Raw genomic sequence first — 24,579 nt, forward strand, 5'->3', positions numbered from 1 at the left:
TTGTATTGTTGTGTCGGAAATGCAGGCGTCACATGATCACACCACCGCTGCTGCTGCTGCTGCGGTAACGGTGCTCGGGGGTGTGGCACTTACTGCACACCCAGGGATGCTCCACAAGTTCCCCTTAATATGTGTTAATAGGTTCAATTACATGAGAATTATGTTTGAGTTATTTGCCAACAATGACCACTGTATTTCTGTAAGGTAGTGTTAGGCTACTTATTTTATCTTTAGCCAGAGGTGGAGAGAAAGTATTTACTAAAGTACTGTACTTACAGCACACCTGGACAAATTCGATATTTTGCTGATTTCTGAAGTGAAAAGAAGAAAATACAAAGACATACCTTTCCTCCACCCCTGCCTTAAAATAAAGTTACTCTTAAGCTAAAGTTGCTCTTTAGGTGCCCAGGATGTTTTTCAGATATCGTACTTCACATTTTAATACATATTAAAAACACAAATTCACTCCTGCAAGATGCCCAGTACAAACAAAAGTCTTTTTTTCACTTTTGCTAGGGTACAAAAGAGTTACTCAATGACTTGCTCACTTTTATACTTGTTTCAGGATTTGAAACACACACACACACACACACACACACACACACACACACACACACACACACACACACACAGACACACACCCAGGATCACTGTATGGCATATGGTTTGTAGTAAGAATAACTACTACTACTAAAGCACAACATCAATTGACATGATAACACACTAACCTCTATCAAAGCTGTCATACAAATGAAGTTTGATTTAAATTGATAATAAAAGCCAGAAGATTGGTTCATATTTTATCACCCAATCAGAAAAGGAGCCCTGTGTAAGAATCTAATCATGATATGAGTTAATATTGTGCTTGTATTGAGCATAGTCCTAAATTAGTTTGTGTTTAATTAAGTTACCACAAAGCAAATTTGGAGCTATGTATTATTCCATCCAAGGAATACTGTATATAAGAAATGGGCTCCCAGCATAATGAGTTCCATTATGTGTAGTAAGTATGGTAATGTTTATCTGGATTTACTCTGGATCTCTAGTTATAGCGCGAATAATCAGACAAATATTTATAAGAAACCCATATCTTAATACTAAGAGAATCAGTGGTGAAACATGTAATAATAGCAAGAACTGAACATTCACATTATGTGAATTTCAGGAAATAAACAGGCTTTAAACTGATCCGTTTCCAATCCCTTTTTTCCTTGACCCATAAATACGGCAGTATGTATAATCTCCACTGTTTGTGTCACATCTTTTCTGTTTCCTCTGAAGACTTGTGGCCTGTTTCATTCTTTTTTATTGCACGCTGATAAAATCCATGGAGCGGTTCAGTAGCAGAGTCACCTCCAGTTCCTCTCTCTCACTGAAGAATTGAGCCTTACCCTCGTGGCTGTGGATGGGATGCGGGAGATGGAGACCCAGTTTACTGCAGAGAGGGGAAAAGACAGGTTAAATAGATGGAGAGAGTGTAAGGGAGCGCGTGTGTCTGTGGTAACCAAGAGAGGAAGATGTTAAGAGCTGTGTGAAACAGCAATCAAAGCTCAGATCATGATGTTAAACTCTGATTAAAAGGAAATGTCTGGAAATGGGAGCTTTTGGTCTGAACTGCCGCTGCTCCGTCTTGAGGGGATTAAATATTAAAGAGAAGATTTTCAAAGCATCTCTTACTATTTTGGCGTTCGTAGATCAAGGAACTTCTCTTTTACATCCAGGACCACATCTGTTGCTTTAGTATCTGGCAGTTTGATTTTCACCTAAGAGTAGGAAAAAGTCAGCATCGTTAATATTTTACACAGTGTACATAAAACATTCTATGTTACATTTATAATAAGAGAATGTGATATTTCCACTGGTATTTTGCTATCCAAACAATTCGTTTTTCTATTTTCTTTACTTTCTATTCAATTCTAATACAGCTTAAAAAAAAGTATGAAGAACCTTGTTAAGGATGATATAGTATTAAGATGTCTTCCTTATATCCAAATTAGTGCATGGTGATAAAGTGAGATTTGTAACATTATGCTTTATCTAAATCTATACTCATTCATGCTGCTTAAGTTGGATTTTGTGTTCCTTAACATTTTTATTCTGTTTACAAATTGTGTCAGAACTTTTATACATCATAGTTGAGGCTGAAAGAGTCTTAAAAGTCTTAAAATTAATTTACTGAATCCTTCCCATATTTTGAATGATGTTATCATTCCTGGTTGTTTGTTCCTGATCGCATCTTTGTTCTTGTCATTTATCGTCATCACACTAGTATATTTTGTGGCATACAGAAATCCTGTTGAAGTTTGTTTAGTTTACGTACCAGCATGGCTTCACAGCACATGGAGGATGGGTCCTTTCCACTCAAGCCCAAGAACAGATCCTCTGTGCCCACACTCTGCTTCAGGATTATTTCATACCTGAGGACCAAAGGTTATACACACTAATGAAGGCACATACAAAAACACACAATCAGTGAAGTATTCATCTCGTTAAAATAGCTTCACATTGGGATGGAGAAAACAACAAAAAACACAAACAAATAGGCAGAGGAGGGTGTTAACTGAGGTCAATGGAGTGTGGAAAATGTTATAAGCAACTGTAATAAATAGTTTCCTACAGGCAGCTTCCCTCTTCCATTGTATTTCTATAATTAATTCTATAATATCACAATGGTAATAATGGCCAAGTGTTTATAATAATTGAATACCTGGCCAAGGTGGAACAAAGTCTTATAATGAGAAAGTTTTGTTAAACTTTACATGGGAAAGTGTGGCTTTCTGGTTTTAAGGCTTAAATATGTTCAAAAAGGTGAGGATGAGTGCTTCTCTAGCCTCAGTGGAAGGTGCAATCCCAATTAGAAACCAGGTGAAAAAAAGGACTGAAGGGGGCCCATCTGTGTTTCCCAGTGTTTGACTCCTTTAGCAGTGAACCCCTCCTTTAGCAGTGTTTGTCTGTCTTACTCAGGCTGTGGCCGTGGGTCAGCCAGATCATCATACTGGGAACCCTCAGCCACCTCTTTCTCGCTCCAGATATCTTTGCTGTTCTTCTTCACATAGGCAGTTGACTCTAAATAAACACAAGCGCGCGCACACACACACACACACACACACACACACACACACACACAGTCTGTACCTCCTCTGTGTTACTATAATGATTTAGGAGTTATTTTTTTATCTGCAAGACATTCAAAGTATTACCTTCTTTATCTTTCTTGGGTGGGGGACCAATGTGACCAGGACCCAGCTGTCCGCAGGCTGTCGCGTTCTGTTGAGAGTAACTGATGTTAATGTAAACTAATACAGTGTTTATGCCTTAACTCAAATACACACTAATGGCATCCAGTCGTTCAGTTAGCAGTCATTATAAGGCAGTTATCAGAACACAGTAAAAGAACAAATCTAAACAAACTCATCATATAGATTTTCTCTAAAGCATGCTTGTCTTTTAATGACTCTTTATGTCTATTTGATATATATATGTACATAATGAACATTTACATATCCAGGTGGAGTGTAACATTTACTCAAGTAGCCTACATTACGCAAGTACAGTTTTGAGGTACTTTACTTGAATATTACTTTTAGCTTCTACTCCACCACATTTCAGTATCATATGTTGTAGTTTTACAGATGGTCAACTTATACAGTATGTTTAAAGCCATAGATAAAAGTCTCCAACAGCATAGGCTATAAAATAGTTAAGATTAGCTTCACCTCAACCAATGATCTTTAAATCCTTATTGTGTTAATGCGTTAGTAATAATAATCCAATAATATGATATAATAATAGAACAGTCTCAAAAGGGCTACTACTGGTACTTTTACTTTTGATTAGTAAATGTTGCTTCTTTTGCTAAAGTAAAAAACATGAGTAGCTACTCTTGTTACCAGTGAACATATCATAACGGAGTAAAATAAATGAACAGACTGACTTGAGATCAGTTCACTACTGAGAGCACAATATCTTACTCTTCTTTCTTCATCATCATCATCATCATCCTGCTGAGTTGATAACAAGGCAGACAGAGCCTGTAGGTTCTGAACAGACGATACTCCAAGACAGTCCATTCAGAAAAGCCTCCAAAAAAGCTCTTTTATCTCAGGAGGGCTACTGTACAAGTGTAGTTACTGCTAACTGAATATCAGTTACTGTTGACGCTTTCTGTTTCCCCGGAGACGACCAGGCTTCGGGCTGTCATGGGAACCAGTGACGCCACAGGAGAGAAGGAAAAAAACCCACATAATAATATAATAATAATAATAAAAAAAACAGGTACAACGTACAACTATAACGTTGTGTATTACATATAACTATTTATCTGGAAAATTGCAATCTAGGTTTCAGCTATGAGCTATGACCTATTCAAATAAAAGAAAAGACGAAATAAAACAACAAAATAAAACAAACAGCAAATTAATTAAAACTAATAGAATTTCTGTATGAATTAACATGCAAGAAGAATTTAATGCTGAAATTGGTTTGGCTATTTTATAACATGATTACCTTTTGTATTTCATCTTTAAGCTGCATTGAGTCCTTACTTATTAAATAACCTAAGTAACTAAATAATGGTAACATAGTTAATGCGTTTTTATAGTAATTTAAGTCCTTTATAAACCACACTTCTCGAATACAGTTTGATATGTCTTGCCATTGTGCTTTCAAATCATATAAAAAGGTTTTGTCAACAGTCAACTGAAAGGCGAAGTGATTATCCCCTCGAATATGCATGTCTCTCCTCGGACACCGTAGTGAATGCATGGCCCACAGGGATCATGTTGAAGGTGACAGGTATTGCAATGCCGGGGACTTTGAGTCTTTTGCCGATCACCGTCTTTGCTGGTGGTGACGAAGAAAAAGAGACAACCACCCCGTTACATCTGGATGAACTGTCTCTGTACACGGCTCCTCAGCAGAAGTCTCGGTATGTGGAGCCCGAAGCCGGTCAGCTTGAGCAGAGTGTCGCCACCCTCAGGAATGTGGTGGAGCCATACACGACTTGGTGCCAGGGCACTTACAATAAAATTAAACCCAAAGTTCAAAGTTTCGTCCAGCGTGGGAGTGACACCTACGACTACCTGAAGAACCCTCCGAAGGACTTCTACCCCCGGGCAGGAGTCATCGGCTTTACCGGTGTCCTGGGAGTACTGCTCGCCAGGGGCTCAAGGATTAAGAAACTCATCTACCCGGCCGCCCTGATGACAGTGAGCACCTCTCTCTACTACCCGGAACAGGCTGCCGCCATCGCAAAGTCAAGCGGGGACTCCGTGTATGACCGCGCCGTGCAGAGCTACGCTGCGCTGGAGAAGATGCTGAACCCCCAACGCAAAACTGAGAATGGTACCGACCCAGTACCTAAACCCTGATGACCCCTGCGACCACTCAGCAATAAGAAATCATACAGCAGCTTTTTCGTGATACTGTAGTTTGACATGAGCTACCTAGACCGGCAGTGATCTGTGTGACTTTCTCATGCCCACTTTTTGCACTAAGCTTCACGTTTCTCAGGCCGGGCATGGCCTGTCACAAGGGGTTTGCAACCTGAATGATTTACTTCTGCTTCTGATTTGAATGTATATTTATGTAGAGAATTAATAAAAATCGATTGTCTTACATTAAAATCTTTAGACATCTGTTGTTATGTACTGCCAGTTATTAGTCTTAATTCTGTCTTGAACAGTCAAGTCATGTAAATTAAGATGAATTTTAATCAACTATCTGAAACAAAAACAATTTAATATCAGTTAATTGTTCAACATTTCTTGCTTGAAAATGACTGAAACATACAGAGCATTTGCAGCTTTTACATCATAGTGAACTGAATATCTTTGATTTGGAAATTTCAGGTCAGACAAAACCAGACATGAGTAAGACAACTTGTGCTCAAGATAACTATTTATCGAAACAATTTACTTTTATGATATTTTACAGACAAAATTATTTGATTATTAGAGAAAACTATTGGTTAATTGATTGATAATTAAAGTTATCATCCACTGCAGCCCTAAAAAGCAACTTTAATCATTAGCCATTTGTGGAGACCAAGCTGTGTTATTTGTAATTACAAAATTACTGAGGACAATGCCTGGAAGGGGAAGGACCACCATATGACTGTTAAACATCTTTATTCATCTCAGCCAAAAAAAAAAAAAAAAAAAAAAAGTGTACAAAAATTAAATATGAATCACTTTAAAGAACTCCCCTCAGAGCAGCACCAACTTCTCATTTAGAGCAATCTGTGCTTGGGTCAGGTTAGATAGGTAGGTCACCATCAACAGGTCCTGCAACAAGAAAACAGAGCATTGAAATTTTGTTAATAGTCTTATTCATAGTCATGTAAAATGAGATTAAGAGTAAAACATCATGACAGTATTACAAGGAAATAAAAGTCAAGGATTACAGTCAGTAAAAGTGTCCTACAGATGTAACAACTACTCCTATATTTCTAAAACAAGTGATGTGTAAAGTAGTATGAGAAAGGGAGCCAGAAGAGAACTAACAACATAAAGCAAAGTCTAATTAAGTGCTTCCTGTAATCAATGACACCCCCCCAATGTGCTAATAACAAGCCTTAGTGCAGCACATACATGGAAGGCACGAGGAGATGCACTAAATCTAAAGAGGAAAAACAACCACCAGCAGCAGCTGAAGTCGTTTTGGAGCTGATGAAAAGAACTTACGTTGATGTTGGAATTGAGCATGTTCTCAAAGTCCTCAGCTGAGATGGTTGGCACCTTGTTGACCAAGTCCATCAGGAAACGGCCCACGCTGTTATCTGCTGTCACTTTGCCAGACTGAGACAGATTGAACACAATTATAACCATCGTTAGTGTTAAACTTAAGTACTTAACAAATGATCTCCACAGAGACGGCTGATTCATAAAAAATTAAATAGCAGGAATATGTTTTATCCTGGTTTGAGTCACACTATCATTACAATATCTTTAATGCTCACCAGCACATCTTCAATGTATGCAAGCATGGTGGTTAGCATGTCCTGTATCCTGGCTGCAGATCCAGCCACCTGGGACAGATCAGAGGTCAGCCCCTTGGTGCGATTGGGAGTTACACGTGTCCTCTGCAGAAGGTCCACTGCAACACAGATATGGGCAGTTACAGTATTACAGAGAGCAAAGAGACAGCAAATACATAGGCTAGCTAAAATATCATTAGCAATAACTTTGAGTACATTGTAGTTATGACTGAGATTGAATATTTCTATTCGCAACAAAAAAAAGGTACAATTCAAAGATCACAGCTATTTAGTCAAGAAGCATTTGTTTTCATACAGCTATCCACATTCATTCTTCATATTCTTACCGCCTATCCTCTCAGTGTCATAGTAAATATACTTGACACTCAGTGGAGTGAACATCACACCAACTGTCTTTCCTGGCACGCCCATCTGTGCACTGTGTGGAAGAAATAAACAAGCACATTCTCAGTTTTAGTTGATCACACAATCAAAGAGGTCACGATTGCAAGATCAGCCAACCTGACGTAAGCGCGGATGTTCATCTTGCCACTCTGCAGTGCTGAGTCCACAGTCAGGTGGATGGGGTTGGAGGCCTCACGGCTGTAGTACTCATGAATGAGCACCGAGTGTTCTGTGATGTCAAAACCTGTGGCATACCTGTGAGCAAACATCACTGTTGTGAAAAAAGTTTTTTTTTTTTCCCTTTCTAATTCCAACTTTGAAATTCCAAATCTGATCTACTGACGCACCAGCCGATGATGACCTCAGTGGGGGAAACCCTCTTGTGGAGCTCGTACATGTTCTTGGCGAACTCCATGTCCACAGCCACCTGTTGTCAAAGAGGATAAATTTTACACATGGCCACTTTTATACAAAACCTTTTCTCTCTTTTATAGCATTCAATATGAGGCAGCCATCTAAGTCTAAAAATGTCTACAATGTCTACAGTTAAACAATGTTCATTTTCTTCATTAATTATTATCTCTGCAACTTTACTTATATAGAATAGCTACCACTCCCTAACATGAAAGTCCCAAAGGAATATGTTTCAGTTGTGAAGGAGACCTGCGGCAATAATATAGGTATTGTTGAGGTGTTACAAAATATTTTGCAGGATAACTCATGATCTTCCAAGAAATTTTGAGATATCCAATGATAAACTTCACTTTCTTACAGCACATACAGTACTTTGCAAAAGTTTTAAGCACTTGGCACTTTAGCTGTTTAGCTTTATATCCATCACACAAGACCTTCAGGGAGGCGTTTGATCGCTCCTAAACTCATTTTGCAACACGACAACACCATCCATACAGGCAGTCATAAAGAAATATCCTCAGCAAAAAGAACAACAAGGGGTCCTGCATGACCCCCACAGCACCCCAACCTAAAGAGTCAGTCTGGGGTTACATAAAGAGACAGAAGTCACTAAAAACAGCCTAAATTGACAGAAAAACTGCAGCAAGTTGTCCAAGATGCTTGGAACAACCTGCCTGCAAAACTGTGCAAATGTAGAGTACTGTTTTTAAAGACAAAAGGGTGGTCATACCAATTATTGATATTTTTTTTTTTTTTTTTTTTTTTTTTTTTTTTTCTGCACTTTGTATAAAGTTAACTGATGACTAAATCCTGTTCTTTGAATTGTCTTCAAAAACATGCTTACTTTATTTTTAGTGCCTAATCCTTTGCACAGAACTGTATTTACCTTGTGAGGCGAGCTCCTGCCATAACAATACAACATAAAGTATGTACTTTGTAGTTCAAAAAGTGTGTAGTTTAAAAAAAGTTATGTATATTATCTAATTTCTTATCTAACTCTTCTGTCCATTCAATATTTGAGTGATGTAACGTGGCTGCTGTAGCATTACGATTATCCACTGAAGTTGATAAAATATTCTATGTGGAGATGTCCCACAGAACAATAACTGTCCATTCACCAAAAATGCGTCAACATAACATAATTCTGTGAATGAGTCCAAAAACGCACCTCGTCTTCAGACTCATTGTGGGGGACAGAGAAGCAGTTGGTCACCTCAATAGAGTGCTTGTCAATGGTACCTGAAAAGGACAAACGTTAAAAAACAGCATTAATACTTAGTCGACTTAGCACTGTTAGCTACGTAGCACCCAATAGACAGATAGATAGATAATGACGAACCACCGGCACTAGCTAACATCAACGCTAATAACAATGCTCAACCCTAGCTGCTATATGTCTTAACCGTACAGAAATAATCATAACAGGAAAGATAATCTGGCAAACTTGATTTACATAGTCAAGGTATTTATCAACATGATCATTTGAACGGACAGCCAGCTGTTACAAGTGATGCTGCGAGCTGTTTGGCTGGCTAATAGCAGCTAAGGCTAATGCCAGCATGCGTTAGCAGACAAGCTAAAATTAGCTAGCGATCCATCACCTGTCCTAACCGAAGGCCGTTGATCCAGTGGAGGACAAATATGTCAACTTTCTACTTACCCAACAGGGTTCCAATCACACGGCTCGCTCCTTCATTTCTCCGCTCGTAAGAGTCGCAGATAGAAGCGACAACGACGGGGTGAATTTTCACCACTGGCCCGTACACCGACATCTTGGAAAAGGAGGATCGATCACCGGCTCCAGGGGACATGTATACTACCTCCTAGAGGCCGGAGGGCGAACAGAGGTTATTAAATATGTTGAATTTAAGCCTAATTATAATCAAATCATTGATACCACTGATGATACAATGTAACTTATCTGAGATCAGCAGAAGTTGTTTCATTACGGAAGCTTAATGTATTCACTTGAGAAAAAAATGCTTGTCCTGTTTTTCTGAATTAATGAGATTATTATGTCAAATTTCTGAGATAATAATCTCCTCAATTCAGAAAAACAAGAACAGTTTTTTTCCCCATAAAATTTTTTTCAGAATTCTGAGATATGAATCTAATTAATTCAGAAAAAGGGCAAAAATGTATTTATCAATTCTATGCATTACGCTTCCGTATATAAGGCCTTTGCATTTCCTCATGTCTGAACTTTGTGCAGATACTGAGGGTCTGACAGTCACTCAGAGGAGGGAGACGAGCGTCCCTTCTGTTGTGGAAATGACAAGGGTCTGAGGCAGGCAGGGTTGATAGGGGCTGGGCTGATGACAGCATCCTCTGCCGCTCAGTGGCTCCACACCTGACTGACTCCATCAGATGCACAAATGATGGAGCTCTCCGCGCTGCCGGGTTATCCTGTTGCCACCATTTCGTACGTCTACTGTCCGACACATGTTCTCCAAACGCCGTAATCATTTAGACTAGAACTGTTTTTGCCGGGGTCTTTATCTTTTATGCTTGATCATTCAGTGGATGGGGTGTTCCCGTTTTTATTTACTGTGAATGCTGAGTGGTCGGATCGAGGTGGTCTTTGTTTTCGTGGAAAAAAGCGAACTGGAGTGGACTGATGCTGCGTCGCTGGTAAACACCAGAAATGGGTGTCATCGAACCAAGGTTGCAAATCCCGGTTCGTTCTTGGACCAGATTTTCATTTTTCTTATGATACAACATCTGTCCAATCGAGCTCTTATACATCTACAAGTTGCTACACTGAGCAGGTAAGATTATGTTCATTCCCAGCTGCCTGGCGTTAATCCACAATCTTAGGCTTATGGTTTTTGTAGCTTGTCGGCTGGCTAACAGACTCTCCTTAACAGAGGCTATTTCGGATCCATCCATCAGGCGTAGTGCGTCATCTTGATTGTCACCATCAGTCTCCTCTTGCGTCCATCCGCTAATTGTCCAAATGGAGGCACATCATCCAAGGCTACAGAGGGCTAGGACTCCATTTTACTGTGCAAATATTTCAGAGACACAATGTCTCACTGCCCACATACATATTTAACTCTGCTTCTTAGACTTACACTGTGGGACTTATGTAAGAAATCTCAGCAGGCCTGTAGTATAAATCCACTACATTTAACATAGCAGTAAGCGCACTTACACAACACACACATACACATGCATGGGCCACACACACCAACCCCAAGGCATACATGCAAAAGAGTGAAAGTGACTCTAATGTGTATATACCACATTCTGCTCCAGGATTAGTATATCTCTGTCTTGCATATTTATGCTCCATTCTTCCTGTCTAATTCTAACAGTTAGAAAACTATGTAAGATCAACCTCAAAACTGTGATCTCCTTTTTCATGTTGTTCTCAGTTTGTTTTTAAAAGGGGTGAAATGATGAAACAGTCAGAGACAGGAAGCCAAATCTGCATGGCAAGCAACATATAGGCTTTGTTAATGTGTTAAAGAAAAACTTGAGAGAAATTAAAGGGACATAGGAGCTGAAAAGCACCTGAAGTAGGTTCTGTTTCTTTTTAAAAATCGTTTGTCAGTGAATAACTGTGACTGAAAAACAGCTAATCAATTTCATGACTGCATTCGATAATCGTGTTCTTCTCTATTCTAGGCTTCAGTCAAGCAAACAAATGTTCCAATCAATAGCCACTGGACAGAGTCTGCCATAGGGAGGATATCAATAACACACTAATACACTTGACACACACACACATACACACACAAACACACACACACGGGCCATGGCACTGGAGAACTCGGTCTTCCCCTCTCGCCCAGATTCCCTCTCGCTCCCCGTGGAGGAGAAGGGGGAAGGGGAAGAAGTGGAGGTGGCCACTGAGGCCACAGCCGCCACAGGAGTCTTTAACCTATCAGAGGAGCTGGGCCACGTCGTCACCACAGAGACAGCGCCGTCCCCTCCGCCCTTGGCCAAGGTCAGCAGGTCGTTCCAGGCCAAACTGGCTGAGAGAGAGGCCCAAGCCAATCAGCACAGGAAGAAGACCCAGGGGACGGAGAAGGAGAGGGGACGATTCGGCTGGGGTGAGTGACCCTGAATGGGACTTCCTGTCTTGGATGGCCCTCCATTTCAGGGCAAAGACAGTGAACCTATTTAATGATAGACTAAATGTCTGTAAAAATCTTATGACTGCTTTCTAGTCACTTCATTTAAATCTGCTCATCTTGCAAGTACATCGTTATTAGTATTTATTTAACTCCTCCAGAGATTGGGACTCTGGATCAACATCCACGCACACATACTGGGTATCAGCTGAACCTGTGCACCTGTTTCTCCTCCCCATCTCACTTGCAATGATTGTGAATCTCCTGTAATTTGGACCGTGCTGCGGTGCTTCACCCCTCAGCGACTTTGACAGTCGTGCACATCTTTTTTCATTAGGCCTCTCCAGTAGCTCTGCTCTTTGTTTGCTCCAGTTTCCCCTCCTATTTGTTCATCTTTCTGAATTAAAACCTAAAAATACTGTAAATGAAAGAACTAGGTCAATGTGATATTTCTGTGGCCCTTTGGTTGTTAAGATATCTGTTGTTTTTGTGTGTTTATACCACAAAATATGAACATACAGACAGAAATGTATCATAGAAAAGGCAGTAAGACTGACATTTAGGGCTAAACTATTCCTTTAGCTATTGATTTAGCTTCACAGTAAAGGATATCCATTGTTGTTGTCAGAGTAAGTGACAAAACACCAGAATAGTTTTGGGTTTTCCCTGTGTCCTGAGAGTTCTGGCCGAGTGCACCCACAGTAAAAAGACTCTACAAAGAAAAAAAAGAATTATATATTGCCTTCAGGGTTGTCCAGTAACTAAAGTCCAGCGTTGTAACTTTTCTCTCCTGAGTGTTTGATGACCTGTCCCGTCGTACTTCATCTGCTTTCTTTTCCTCACCTGTCTGTCTTCATTTCTGTTATCCCGTCTTCACCAGCCTAACGCTGTATCTCTCCCAAGTAGTTTTGTCCCCTGGCACCTCCCTGTGTTTATCCTCCAATCTCTCTATGTGACTTCATTCAACTCACGACCTCTGACTGCAGTCAGAGTTGTAGCTTCAAAGAGCAAAACTTTAGAAAGGCGTACGTGTTTTTGAAGTACTCTAAGGGTTTTTTGAAAGGGTTCCTTAAAAACCAGGGTTGTGAAACTGAGATGCCTATGAAGATTCGTCTTCAACAATCCTGTTTCAAATATAGAAAAGTACTGTTGCTGCAGGTGTTTTCCTGAAGAGCAAGATCTCACATTTCTCCAGCTTCCATATTTGTACATGTCTAACTCTGTAGGGTTCTCTGAGCAAATTCTGTTGCCGTGTCTTTTTCACCAGCCCGGACTCGGCGTAAGAGGCAGCGCTATGTGGAGAAAAACGGTCGATGCAATGTGCAGCACGGTAACATGCGGGAGACTTACCGCTACCTGACTGACATCTTCACCACGCTGGTGGACCTCAACTGGCGCTGCTCACTCTTCGTCTTCGTCATGGCCTACGCTGTGACGTGGCTCTTCTTCGGGGCCATCTGGTACCTCATAGCCTACTGCAGGTATCTTCATGAGGATAGAAGTATATTTATTTGGATGTCTTTGGGCCTGAGCTATGCAGTAGTCCTTTGTGCTAACTTCAGCTGTGGCTTAAACATATTTAACAGAAAAATATGAGAGGGGTATCAATCCTTCCATGTAACTACATTTCTCAAACTGTCAAACTCTTCCTTTAAGGAAATCACCACGAGGCGGCTCCATCCTTTTTTTAACAGCTCAGAGACAGAAGATGATGCTGCGAGCGAGGGACCAGCACTACAAGACATTTCTGCAACGAAGGCTTAAAAAGCCCCATTTTTCAGCCAAAAAAGCAGATGACAAAGCAGTATTAATATTACAGTGTATTTTATCTTGATGTGTTACGTCCTCACTAGATGTGTCTGCTGGATCCCCACTCTAATTAGCTAACGTATTCGTCTCGTAAAATCGCGACCTTTTTATATCAATTACAGGCCACCATAAGCGGTGCCAGAAAGCTGTCGGTGTTGCTGCAATTCCTTGGTCACCAACGCAGGTCAATAAAAGTCATAGATTATATAAAATACTTAACGCCACTTTCATTAATTAGCCCTCCCTGTCTGGCTGAAGCTGTGATAATCGGGGATGTTTGCCAGTGTAGAATTCTGCAGACTCTTAGTGGCGCAGCAGAACGGATGAAGATACCGTACCTGATGATATAGGTTGGAAAAGTAGGTTTTTGCTGCATTAAGAAAAAGTGACATCTTGAATGTTAGGTTAATCATTATGTTTAAATATGATGAATTGGATTACTTCTTATCATAAGAATTAGCTGAAAGGAGGTGGTACATAAAGGCAGAGCTGAGTCGTCTCATCGTACATACTGTATATTTCTGCGCCTCCATTCTAAAGATATAAATCTTCTCGCCCTCTGTCTATTTTTTCCCTCTTGACACCCACGTTGTCACCCTCCCACCTCCCCTTTCTCTCACATTCTCCTCCTTTTCTTCCCAAGGGGTGATCTGGACCATCTGGAGGACGAGACGTGGACGCCGTGCGTCAACAACGTCAACGGCTTCATCTCGGCCTTCCTCTTCTCCATCGAGACAGAGACCACCATTGGCTACGGCCACCGTGTCATCACTGACCAATGTCCAGTGGGCACGATGCTGCTGCTTCTGCAAGCCATACTGGGATCAATGGTCAACGCCTTCATGGTGAGCACTGGGGCAGGTAGAAACCATTGCTGGTCAGTAACAGTGAAAATGGCAGTTAAGACTAGTTTGTAGATACAGCACTGTGATGATTTTATAGATACAGTAATTTGGTGATAAAAAAGATTTTTATGTTTTACTGTGAAAATAAAATACGCTTCCTGCATCTTAGATTGTATTTTTTTTTATAGTATTAGTATAGAATAGTATTTATAGTATTTTTTATTTGCGACTAGAAAACTTTGAGAATTTAATGTACAGATAAAATTTTAAATCAAATGTTTAAATTTTCTGTTATGAAAGCTAAAATTACAGGATATAATCATGTGTGGTGATTTGTGCAGACTTATTTCCACATTTAACTAATTTGAAAACATTACTCTAGCATATTATAATAATGAAATATAAATTAAAATTCATGTCATGGTGAAGTCTGTATTCAAGAATCTTAATATGGCTAATATAAAACCTTTCTTTGTCATACTGACACTGAATGATGCTGACCATGGTGAGAACTTGAATACCGACTGTATATAGCACATTAGTAGGTCAGCTTGAAAAAAAAAAAAAAAAAATGGCTTTCAGATTCTCAGTCAAAACTTCAAATTATCTAATTTCATTGGGCAATGCTCCACCTCTCTGAAAGGCACATAAATAAGCTAAAAAAAAATTAAAAAAAGGACATGTAGATACCGTTTGACTCGAGAGTGTTTGATCAGAAAGAGGCCTCCTGTCAGTTCAGGTAAATCAAACCTAAAAAAGTACATACATTTTTTTTCTTGCGCCTAGAGACAGAGGAGTGAATGCATGAAACTATGCAGACCAAATGACACTAATTCAATGCAGATGGTATTCTTGCTACAAACGAATAGATACTTTGAAAGTGCTAATGGAGCTTGATTTTTTCGCACCAAGTAAGCACTCTTTTGATGAGGACGCATCCACACATTGACGTCCAGGCAGGATCATGTTTATGCATGTTTGTGAGCTGGAAACATGCCATATTAGCAACTGATGGAAATGTGGGCTGTTGTACTATGCATATTAAAAAATGATTGAGTCTGAGGTTAATTCAAGTGTCACTGTTGTTTTAAACATTGAAAACTGGAAATAGCAGGCTCTATTGAAAAAAACAAACAAACTTAGCCTGCATTCAGCTCTCACAATGAATGTGTCCCAGCTGTTCAGTCTACATCAGGACTGTTCGGCTATTTAGCTGACGTTCATTATGAACACTGAATAACAAGAGATGTCATTCATTTTCCTATAATCCTCTGCTTTTCCAATTAGTGGAAATATCTCTCCAAGTTTTGAACAGAGCCTCAGTTTCACACCTCACCCCCACCCCGTCCCTTGCCTCCCTCCCATTCAGGTCGGCTGTATGTTTGTGAAGATCTCACAGCCCAACAAACGAGCCGAGACGCTGGTGTTCTCCAAACACGCCGTCATCTCCCTGAGAGACGACAAGCTCTGTCTGATGTTCAGAGTTGGCGACCTGCGCAGCTCCCATATCGTAGGGGCCAACATGAGGGCCAAGCTCATCAAGTCCAAACAGACTCAGGAAGGTGAGACTGCCAGATAACAGCAATACTGATGTGATTTCTACAACTACAACTTGTACTGCTACCATTGCTGCCACTATGGCAGCTACCAGGAGTGTTTTAATATATATATATTCCATTTTTGAGCATATTATTATAAATATTATAAAATCAGTAATTCTACCTTCACTTAAACAGATTTTGTGTTTACCTGCTTTAAGATAGTCAAGATTTATAGCGTTACGAACCAATCAGGAGAATCTTCCCTTTAAATTCGATGTGATTGTTGTTTCGATCTGTCCAAAAGCATTTTCGATAAAGAAAAGCTCTCATCTGAACTCTTTCTCCTCCCTTCCTTTTCCTCACCTCCCATGTTCTCGTCTCCCTCAGGCGAGTTTATCCCTCTGGACCAGACGGACATCAGCGTGGGCTTTGAGACAGGCGATGATCGCCTCTTCCTCGTCTCGCCGCTGGTGATCTCCCATGAGATTGACGCACATTCGCCCTTCTGGGACATGTCCCAGGCCCAGCTGGAGAAGGAGGACTTTGAGATTGTGGTCATTCTTGAGGGAATGGTGGAGGCCACCGGTGAGGAATGTGTTAAACATACTTGTAAAGTAATGAGAACACAAACGAAAATTTTTACACACAAAATTGTTAATCTGTCTCTGGTAAATCACTATCCCCAGTGCTCCATGCTAAAACGTGACCAGTGTTATTTAAATGAGAAATTAGTGAGATAAAGAGGAACTTTTAGATTTGCTTAAGGTGATGGGTAAGTAATCTTAAAATACTATATGTACATAATTAAGTCTGGTAATTTTGTGCACAAGATAGATAAAATAATCATGAGTGAGCAGGAATACATTTCCATGTTTGCATATGAAATGAAAATGAGGGCAATGGGAAACCATGTGCTGCTAAAAATCACTGTGCAGGGAGTCAATACATGGTGACTCACTACAAATAGTGACAAAAACAACTGTAGCTATATTGAACTGATTAAGATTCCATTTCAAAATTTATGAGGGTACAAGCTACAAAAATAATACCATAAACAATATTTTATTACTTGAGAGTTTTATACAATTACAATTATACAATACAATTGAGTTTTTTTAAGTTTAAATAAAAAAAAAAAAATTAAATATAACAGTTAATACATCATATTGTATGGAAAGTAATACCTTGCAATTTAATTTGATTGTAAAGTTCCAATGGTCTCTATATTGTAAATGCATGTTTGGCTGCAACATCTAGAAATGAGCATTAGGATATTAATCTTGCAGATGCATATAACTATCTGATATTACAGTAATATCATCACTGTTTTTCATGAGGCACACTCTTTGAAACTGTCCATTAGAAAATGAAATTCCTCTTCCAGGATGTAGAGGAGTGTAGAGCTGCAGTTTTTTGTTTGACTGAACACTCATCTGCCCTTGAGCAAGGCATCATTTAACTGCGTAAAATGTGAATGTGTTTTACTTGCTTATAACTTTGCTATGGCTTTGGATTTTTGAAGCTCAAAACACCCCTGACTCTCAAGAGTTTTTTAACCATATTTATCAAAACTTGAGGAGCTCTGTATTTACAATATGTTGAGTGGGAAAATCATTCACACCGGATGGGAAACACACAATCTCTGCTCATGGATGCCCTCAGAGATGACATATTTAGAAGTTGAGTTTAACACATTTGTTGTATTCATGGATATATTTCATATTGTTGACTGAATTGACTTTTACTTGTTTTACTGTCCGAGAACTACAAATCTAAACTTTTAGGAACAAGTAGCCAGGCAGCTGTGCGGACTGTGTGGACGGATTTGGACAGGCCGTGCTTATCTCTTTTCCTTTATCCCCATTTCATATCGCCTATGTCAAATTCATTTTGAGAGGATAATATACTCAACTGTTCCTCACTGTCTGGCAAGAATTCAGTGTATCAGCGCTATTCATGATGCGTCTCCATGAGGTAAAGGTGGCCTCTCTCTGCCCACTCCGTATATTGATTCCCTTAGTCAGAGTGCTGTGGAGAGTTACAAAGAAATAGCTGACAGTCATAACTCTGCTGCAGAGAATATTCATGTAAAGACAGCTTGCCAATTATATTGTTTGTGTCTAAATGGGTAAATTAATTATATCTGCATTGGAGTTTTAGGTGTGGTGCTTTGACTTTCTGCCACATCTAAGCGCAGACAATCTTAGTTATTTCCTCTTGAATATAAACCAAGGGGCTGAATAAGTGTGCTCAGGCATAATGTGTATTATGAATTAATGTATTGTGTGTGTGTGTGTGTGCAGGGATGACGTGCCAGGCGAGGAGCTCCTATCTAGCGGAGGAGGTGTTGTGGGGTCACAGGTTCAGCCCGATGATGTCTCTGGCAGAGGGTTTCTTTGACATTGACTACGGAGCCTTTCATCACACGTTTGAGGTAACGTCTCTCGAAGCTGGAGCCGTGATGCAGGCTTACTGAAGGCTAATTATAGGGTTGTTTGATTTCGCAACCTGGGTGAGCTGACGATATGAAATAGGAATCAAACCATGGTGACTCACTCCATGTCAGGGACAAATATTTAATATATATTAATAATTCAATATTTTGTGACTAAGTCTTTGTATTATCTGAAGTCTTCTGAGAAAGCAAGGCAGAAGTGTGTTAATGAAGAATTTAACAGTTTTTATGAATGTTTTTCAAGGAAAACTGTAACTCTTGATTGCTGTTAACATAAGTATGTGTTCTGTTGGCAGTGTGCCTTGTCTGTCTGGGTCAGTCTGTGGGATTTTCCTCACTTCTAGACAAAGACTACATGACACAGTGTTCAGATAATAGCACAATGGAGTTTGGAAGTAAAAAAAAATGTGTCAAACATTTTAAACATCAACACAAATGTCAGATTTTGGCCCCAGTCCATCAGAATCAAACACCACTGGCTTCTTTCTGCCATTTTGCACTGTTGTTAAAAATTTATCGACACAAGACAAGAATGGACTCTGCAAGAAAAACTGGAACAACTCTTGCTTTGTTTTCCCTATTCCTGTCTCCACCTACATGTGTAACCAGCAGCTGAATCCTCACATTCTCTTGGGGTTGCTAAAAAGGCATGCTGGGAAATGTAGGAACTCTGACTACAGTATTTATATCATGTTGATTTTTGTAGGGACAAGCACTGTACACAGTGTGAACCAGTGCCACATCCCAAAGCTTATAGAGCCTTAACTAGTTTGCAATTCCCATCCCAAGATGAGTCTTTAAACACATGCACACAACGTCTTGGGATGTCTGATCCCTTTTGAAAACGGTTTCAACTGTAGTTAAAAATGATCCCATTCATGTTCCATTGAGCACCTAAACAGAGACGACAGGGCACTGTATAATTTACCATAGATGCAGCCAGAGTTGTAGAAATAGATGAGTCAGATGGAACAAAGATGCGTTCACTTAGAAAGTAAATTCAACAATTTAACTGTAGTGGCTCTGTTCGGCTTTGCGTTGCCGTTGTCCAACAGTGGTGCTTTGAGCTAAATGCAAACTTCAGCATGCTAACATGCTCACAATGGCAATGCTAACATGTGGATGTTTAGCAGCTAGAACGCTTACCATGTTCACAATGAGGGTGATTGGACTGTCATTAGTTTTGCAGATATTTGGTCATAAACTGAAGTGTTGGACAAATGGAAGTGTTGACCTGATGATGGTGCAAGGTGAAAAGCTAAGTTATTTTAATTCCTCCTGAGTGGGACATAAATGCCTAAACCCAGTGTCACGACAATCCATTTAATAGGTGTTAAGATATTTTAACAAAATCCAAAAATGTCATCCTCATGTTGGTAGTAGAGGAAAAGTCATTAAGATTCATCCTCTGGGGACCATCAATGTCTGTACCAAATTTTACGACGATCTATCCAATAACCAAAGTGGGGGACTGACCGACCAACATTGGTAACGCTAATATCATCAAATAGACATCTAAATTGAGGTTTTAGTGATTTTACCAGCTCTCATGTTTCTTCTCCCCTAAGGTGGACACGCCCTCCTGCTCAGCACGAGAGCTCTCATTGGCTGCAGCCAGACTCGACGCTCACCTCTACTGGTCCATCTCCAGCAGGCTGGATGAAGAGCCCACCCTGGCCAACCAGGCAGCCAAGCAGCAGGACAGCTGCTCGGCCAACAGCAAAGGAGGGGAGCCGACCTTCATTGTCGGGGAGATGACTGACATTCAGGAGCAATCAGGACTGGGCGAGCTGAACGGCAGCGTCGCCACCGACCAATCCGAATCGGAGGCCTAGAATATAGAATGTTTACAAAGACCTTCAGTATATCACCACCACACCACAGTTAGTGTTTGCAGATCTTTTTCTTTCAAGGCAAAATTAATAGTTTCATTAGACTCAGTTCTACAGTATATGCCATATCTTGTGTTACCATATGAAGGAGTTCAGTTCTTGATACTTGTCTTTTATTTCTATGTTGATCTTTGTTACAGGTGTCCTGTATATGTGCTATCTCTTTTTTTTTGATCTGTTGTGTTAGCTCCAATCACCCTTGCCTATATCTACATTTAAATGACAATACTATGCTTCAGGTGGGGTCAACTATAGTGTATCCTTTGGACCAGAGGAGAACGTTAAACAGACAGAGGTCATTTGTCTTGCTGGACAAAAAGATGTGGATTTATGTGATGATTTAAATGATGGATTGTTCACATTTAAAATAGGTGCAGTGCATAGACGCTTTAATTTCACCTGCGCATGAATATCACTAGATGATATTGAGGTATGGACTGAAATTGTAGAAACCTTAACTTTCTTTAGATGCAAAGATTTACTGTACATCAATCAGGCGTTGACAGGGTGGGAAAGTAACACCAGCCCAAATGTGTCTACTCTGCTAAAATCTTAATTTAGCCTCAAACCATGATTTGGTGCTAGAAAAATGTTCAACAAATCCTATTTGGCTGATAAAAATAGCAACAGTGGCCTGAGAATTGTGGCCTGTGGACAACAAAGCTGGTTTCCTGCCCTTGAGGAGGCACAGAGTATAATGTTTGTTGGTAACACTATAAAATACATGTGATGACATTCCTAACTGCACTCAACACATTATGGTGAATAGGGTATCTATCTAGAACTGTTAACATAGAGACAGGTTAACACTCGAGTGTGTCTGTGGCTTCGTTTCACGTACGATGTGTGTAGCTCAAGGATTATCTATGTTTTGTCCCAGGCCAAGTAGAAATTAAAAGCACAACAGTGTCCTGCTCAGTTCAGCCCTAACTCCTGCTTCTGCTGCTGTGTATATATGTGGCCATTTTTACTTGATGTTTTTAATATTTAATATAACACATCGATTAGAATTAATAAACTATAGTATATTCAAGAGCAACTGTCTCAGATTGTGTGTGGTGTTCTGAGGAGGGGCTACATGTATAAAAAACTAACTATATATACCATACTGTACATACTGTATGTGGGGTAAGAAAATCAAACTTTAATCCAACAAGGCAGAATTTGTCTTTATGCTACTTTATACTTCTAATAATATTCTACTTTTTACTCTACTATATTTATTTGAAATCTGTATTAACTAGTTACTTAGTACATGTTAAAGTCGACACAAGTCATATAATCTTTTTATAAAACATGATGAACCGTGACTGAATAAACTACTCAATAGTCACAAAGTAGTTATAATTAGCTTCACCTCCACCAGCTACATTAAAATGCTGCTCAGACAGTAATGCAGCCATAATAATGAATAAATAATATCATCTACAGGAACAATTTTACTGCATAACAAAGTACAAACAACAAAGTTTATATCTGATACTTTAAGGACATTTACTCTAGAATATTTTTACATCATGGTGTTGCTGCTTTCTGAAAACCTTTTCCCACCACTCTATAAACTACAGAATCTCTTTTCAACTTGCAGGAAATTTACGGTAATTCTGTTGTTGTCTAGAATCTAACAAACAGTTGGGTTATGAAGTAATCCACCAAATCTCAACTGGTGTCCTATGAAGTCACCACTCTCATAATCTTCTGACACCTATATGGGGATGTAATTAACATGAATTATGACAAGTTCATAGATGAGCAGATGCTGAGAGGGAACCGGCTGATTCTCATTTGACTACTTTGTAGCAGAGGGGTTCAATTTTTATCCTTTATCATCCTCTGTCAAAGAAGATTTGCATTGGACCATGGACCCCAATTAATTAAATGTAAAATTGTGTCCTATGAACCTCATAAGATCTTTATGATATGTAGTACAGTACAGAAATATAATGAATGAGGTGCAGTGGTGGAAGAAGTATTCAGATCATGTACTTAAGTAAAAGTAGTGATAACACAATAAAATACTCTATTACAAATAAAAATAGGGGATTACAACTTTAAATGAAGCAAAACCAGAGAAACACTGGCAAGAGAATGTGTTTAAAGTATGAAAGGTTTTTTTTTTTTTCTAGAATGGCCCTGTGAGTTTTATGTAATTACATGATTGAATAACAATCATTGATGCGTTCACATATAAACACAACTTTAATGTTGTAGCTGCTGAGCCACTTTTAACCGTTTTATACTGTATACACCTTTATATACAGCTGTGTAGTTTATAATAGTTCTGCATATTTTTTAAAGCTAACCATATAATTTACATGTAAAATCAGAAACAGTAGCAGAGTAAATGTACTTAGTTACTTTTCAGACAGAAACATGTTTTTATAATTTATCTCTTGATGTATCATCACTCTTTTAAGTGTGATCATTTGCTCAGCCACAAGCTTAATCAGCCTTACTGCATTTGAAAAAAAACCCCACACATTTTGTACAATAAATCACTGATTATCACTGACTGTTACTATCTGACTAATGGCCCATATAAAACTTTTTATCCGTGTCTCATGTAAAGCCTCACAATGCGATGTATCTCATTAGGAATTCAGGGCTGGATCTTGGCGCCAGGAGAAGTCAGCATATTGGGTTACTAGGCAGAATCTTGGCGTTGAAAAAATGAAATGTCTTTCTCTGTTTTGGTTGCTAGATGGCGATAAAGATCCCAGGCTTCCTCTTCCAGCCAGTCACACAGCTCTATTGGTGTGTAATGAGATGGGGTCCCCGTCTCAGCTGTCTCCTAGGCAACCAGGGCTGGGGACAGGGAGAGGGCAGAGTGTGTGTTTGTATGTGTGTGTGTGTGTGTGTGTGTGTGTGTGTGTGTGTGTGTGTGCGTGTGTGTGTGTGTTTGTTATTGTGTATTTGAAATGGACTTCACGACTGATAGGGGAGTTTGAGGATTGTCAGAGTTAAATTGACATTTGAGTTTGATATTTGTGTGAGATTAGATGATGGCGATGATGCACAGCAGTGACCCTCAGACAAAGGACACTGACATGTTTTGATTTTGTTTTTACCTGTCATAATAAAACTAACTTGAATATCACATAGAACTACAAGTTTTAACATCTAAATATATCCTTTTTTTTGGGTCACTAAACAGGATGAAACAAGACAGACAGAAGAATGTATTTAGTGTATTTCTAGAGTTAAATAGAAATACACTTTATGTTTAAAGAGAAACTCAATCTAATGCTGGAAAGATACAGCTTCAGCAGACATGACGCTGCGTTTAGCTCTCACCTCACGTTGTATGAGATGTCACAACCGGGATCAGACATGTTTTGTTTGGGAGTGTAAGATTCAAGTGCAAGTTTAATAGTTTCCAGTGATTTTCAGTTCGCCACAGAGTTGAACCCTCATATGCCATTTCTGAACACCCATGTGCCATTTCCAAGTTCTAATTATGATTTTAATGACAGGCTGTTTTGCATGATCCCTGCTGAGCTGAAATCAATGTTTCTCCTGATGGAAGGAAGTCATGACAGTTTGGTTTCAGTCTAGGCTAATGGAAAAATGAATAGGAGAGAACCAAAATTTTAAAAATAGAAAAAAAATAAATAAATATTACCCTAACCCATTACTTACAAGACAATGACCTCCAGTATCCAAAATAGAAGACTTTATGCAAAACAAGGCTTTTAAAAAAGTTTTGGAGAGCACAAAACTCCCCACACAAAATCCAATAACAGTAAATGGTTAGTTGTTTTAGAATCTGATCTTAAGGTATAATTGCTTTATATACAGCAACATGGACACACGAAACCCATGACAATGGTAGTTTTGAAAATATTGGATCAATAGTGGGTCATCATTGTGTGGTGATGTTCCAGTGAATATAAATATGAATAGATCAAGCCTGAAACAAACTGAGAATCACTATGCTAATGTATTTATGGCTATTGGTGCAAATCATTGTTAGTTAAAGCTGCTCTTATCAACATTTTTATGTTAACAAAGATCAAATGACTACAACATGTGAAATGGATCACTCATAGTGGTGAACCCACAGAGGATTATCACCTGTCTCTGTCTCTTTCAGCATCTTTGTTTTTGTATTTTACAGCCTGCAACTGTACTGTATTCTCATCAGTGTAATTTTTAGCAACAGC

The 24,579-nt window shown here is 39.3% G+C and overlaps 4 protein-coding genes across 4 annotated transcripts; 2 read left to right on the plus strand and 2 right to left on the minus strand.

Annotated features, from left to right (window-relative positions):
* Nucleotides 1-422: 422 nt before the first annotated feature.
* pih1d3 (PIH1 domain containing 3) lies at nt 423-4,223 on the minus strand. Its single transcript, XM_022769259.1, has 6 exons — nt 3,972-4,223; nt 3,201-3,267; nt 2,961-3,066; nt 2,321-2,417; nt 1,678-1,763; nt 423-1,435 (listed from the first exon to the last, which is right to left on the minus strand). Exons 1-6 carry the CDS (start codon nt 4,068-4,070, stop codon nt 1,306-1,308), a joined length of 585 nt encoding a protein of 194 aa, XP_022624980.1. The 5' UTR covers nt 4,071-4,223; the 3' UTR covers nt 423-1,305.
* Nucleotides 4,224-4,731: 508 nt separating this feature from the next.
* LOC111239377 (MICOS complex subunit MIC26-like) lies at nt 4,732-5,654 on the plus strand. The gene has a single exon (XM_022769249.1). It carries the CDS (start codon nt 4,779-4,781, stop codon nt 5,367-5,369), a length of 591 nt encoding a protein of 196 aa, XP_022624970.1. The 5' UTR covers nt 4,732-4,778; the 3' UTR covers nt 5,370-5,654.
* A 479-nt stretch (nt 5,655-6,133) lies between these two features.
* eif3f (eukaryotic translation initiation factor 3 subunit F) lies at nt 6,134-9,592 on the minus strand. The gene is made up of 8 exons (XM_022769248.1): nt 9,456-9,592; nt 8,964-9,034; nt 7,729-7,808; nt 7,499-7,636; nt 7,324-7,415; nt 6,959-7,095; nt 6,684-6,797; nt 6,134-6,284 (listed from the first exon to the last, which is right to left on the minus strand). Exons 1-8 carry the CDS (start codon nt 9,565-9,567, stop codon nt 6,207-6,209), a joined length of 822 nt encoding a protein of 273 aa, XP_022624969.1. The 5' UTR covers nt 9,568-9,592; the 3' UTR covers nt 6,134-6,206.
* Nucleotides 9,593-10,187: 595 nt separating this feature from the next.
* LOC111239374 (G protein-activated inward rectifier potassium channel 3-like) lies at nt 10,188-21,427 on the plus strand. Its single transcript, XM_022769247.1, has 8 exons — nt 10,188-10,563; nt 11,426-11,853; nt 13,142-13,355; nt 14,327-14,528; nt 15,898-16,090; nt 16,457-16,654; nt 18,373-18,503; nt 20,093-21,427. The coding sequence occupies exons 2-8, from the start codon at nt 11,556-11,558 to the stop codon at nt 20,357-20,359; spliced, it is 1,503 nt and encodes a 500-aa protein (XP_022624968.1). The 5' UTR covers nt 10,188-10,563; nt 11,426-11,555; the 3' UTR covers nt 20,360-21,427.
* Nucleotides 21,428-24,579: the final 3,152 nt, after the last annotated feature.

The sequence above is a fragment of the Seriola dumerili genome, unplaced genomic scaffold (genome assembly GCF_002260705.1).
Source record: "Seriola dumerili isolate Sdu_G_001 unplaced genomic scaffold, Sdu_1.0 BDQW01002429.1, whole genome shotgun sequence".
Lineage (NCBI taxonomy): Eukaryota > Metazoa > Chordata > Actinopteri > Carangiformes > Carangidae > Seriola > Seriola dumerili.

What these genes read in the sequence shown, in the direction of transcription:
- eif3f (XM_022769248.1), bottom strand. Translation starts at nt 9,567, where the DNA reads ATGTCGGTGTACGGGCCAGTGGTGAAAATTCACCCCGTCGTTGTCGCT. An exon ending in ACAATGAGTCTGAAGACGAG is followed by an intron (nt 7,809 to 8,963) that starts GTGCGTTTTTGG and finishes CTTTGACAACAG; the next exon opens with GTGGCTGTGGACATGGAGTT. An exon ending in ACTGAGGTCATCATCGGCTG is followed by an intron (nt 7,637 to 7,728) that starts GTGCGTCAGTAG and finishes GTTTGCTCACAG; the next exon opens with GTATGCCACAGGTTTTGACA.
- LOC111239377 (XM_022769249.1), top strand. Translation starts at nt 4,779, where the DNA reads ATGTTGAAGGTGACAGGTATTGCAATGCCGGGGACTTTGAGTCTTTTG.
- pih1d3 (XM_022769259.1), bottom strand. Translation starts at nt 4,070, where the DNA reads ATGGACTGTCTTGGAGTATCGTCTGTTCAGAACCTACAGGCTCTGTCT. An exon ending in ATGATGATGAAGAAAGAAGA is followed by an intron (nt 3,268 to 3,971) that starts GTAAGATATTGT and finishes TACTCTCAACAG; the next exon opens with AACGCGACAGCCTGCGGACA. An exon ending in TGTGCTGTGAAGCCATGCTG is followed by an intron (nt 1,764 to 2,320) that starts GTACGTAAACTA and finishes TCCTACTCTTAG; the next exon opens with GTGAAAATCAAACTGCCAGA.
- LOC111239374 (XM_022769247.1), top strand. Translation starts at nt 11,556, where the DNA reads ATGGCACTGGAGAACTCGGTCTTCCCCTCTCGCCCAGATTCCCTCTCG. An exon ending in CAATGGTCAACGCCTTCATG is followed by an intron (nt 14,529 to 15,897) that starts GTGAGCACTGGG and finishes CCTCCCATTCAG; the next exon opens with GTCGGCTGTATGTTTGTGAA. An exon ending in CCTTTCATCACACGTTTGAG is followed by an intron (nt 18,504 to 20,092) that starts GTAACGTCTCTC and finishes TTCTCCCCTAAG; the next exon opens with GTGGACACGCCCTCCTGCTC.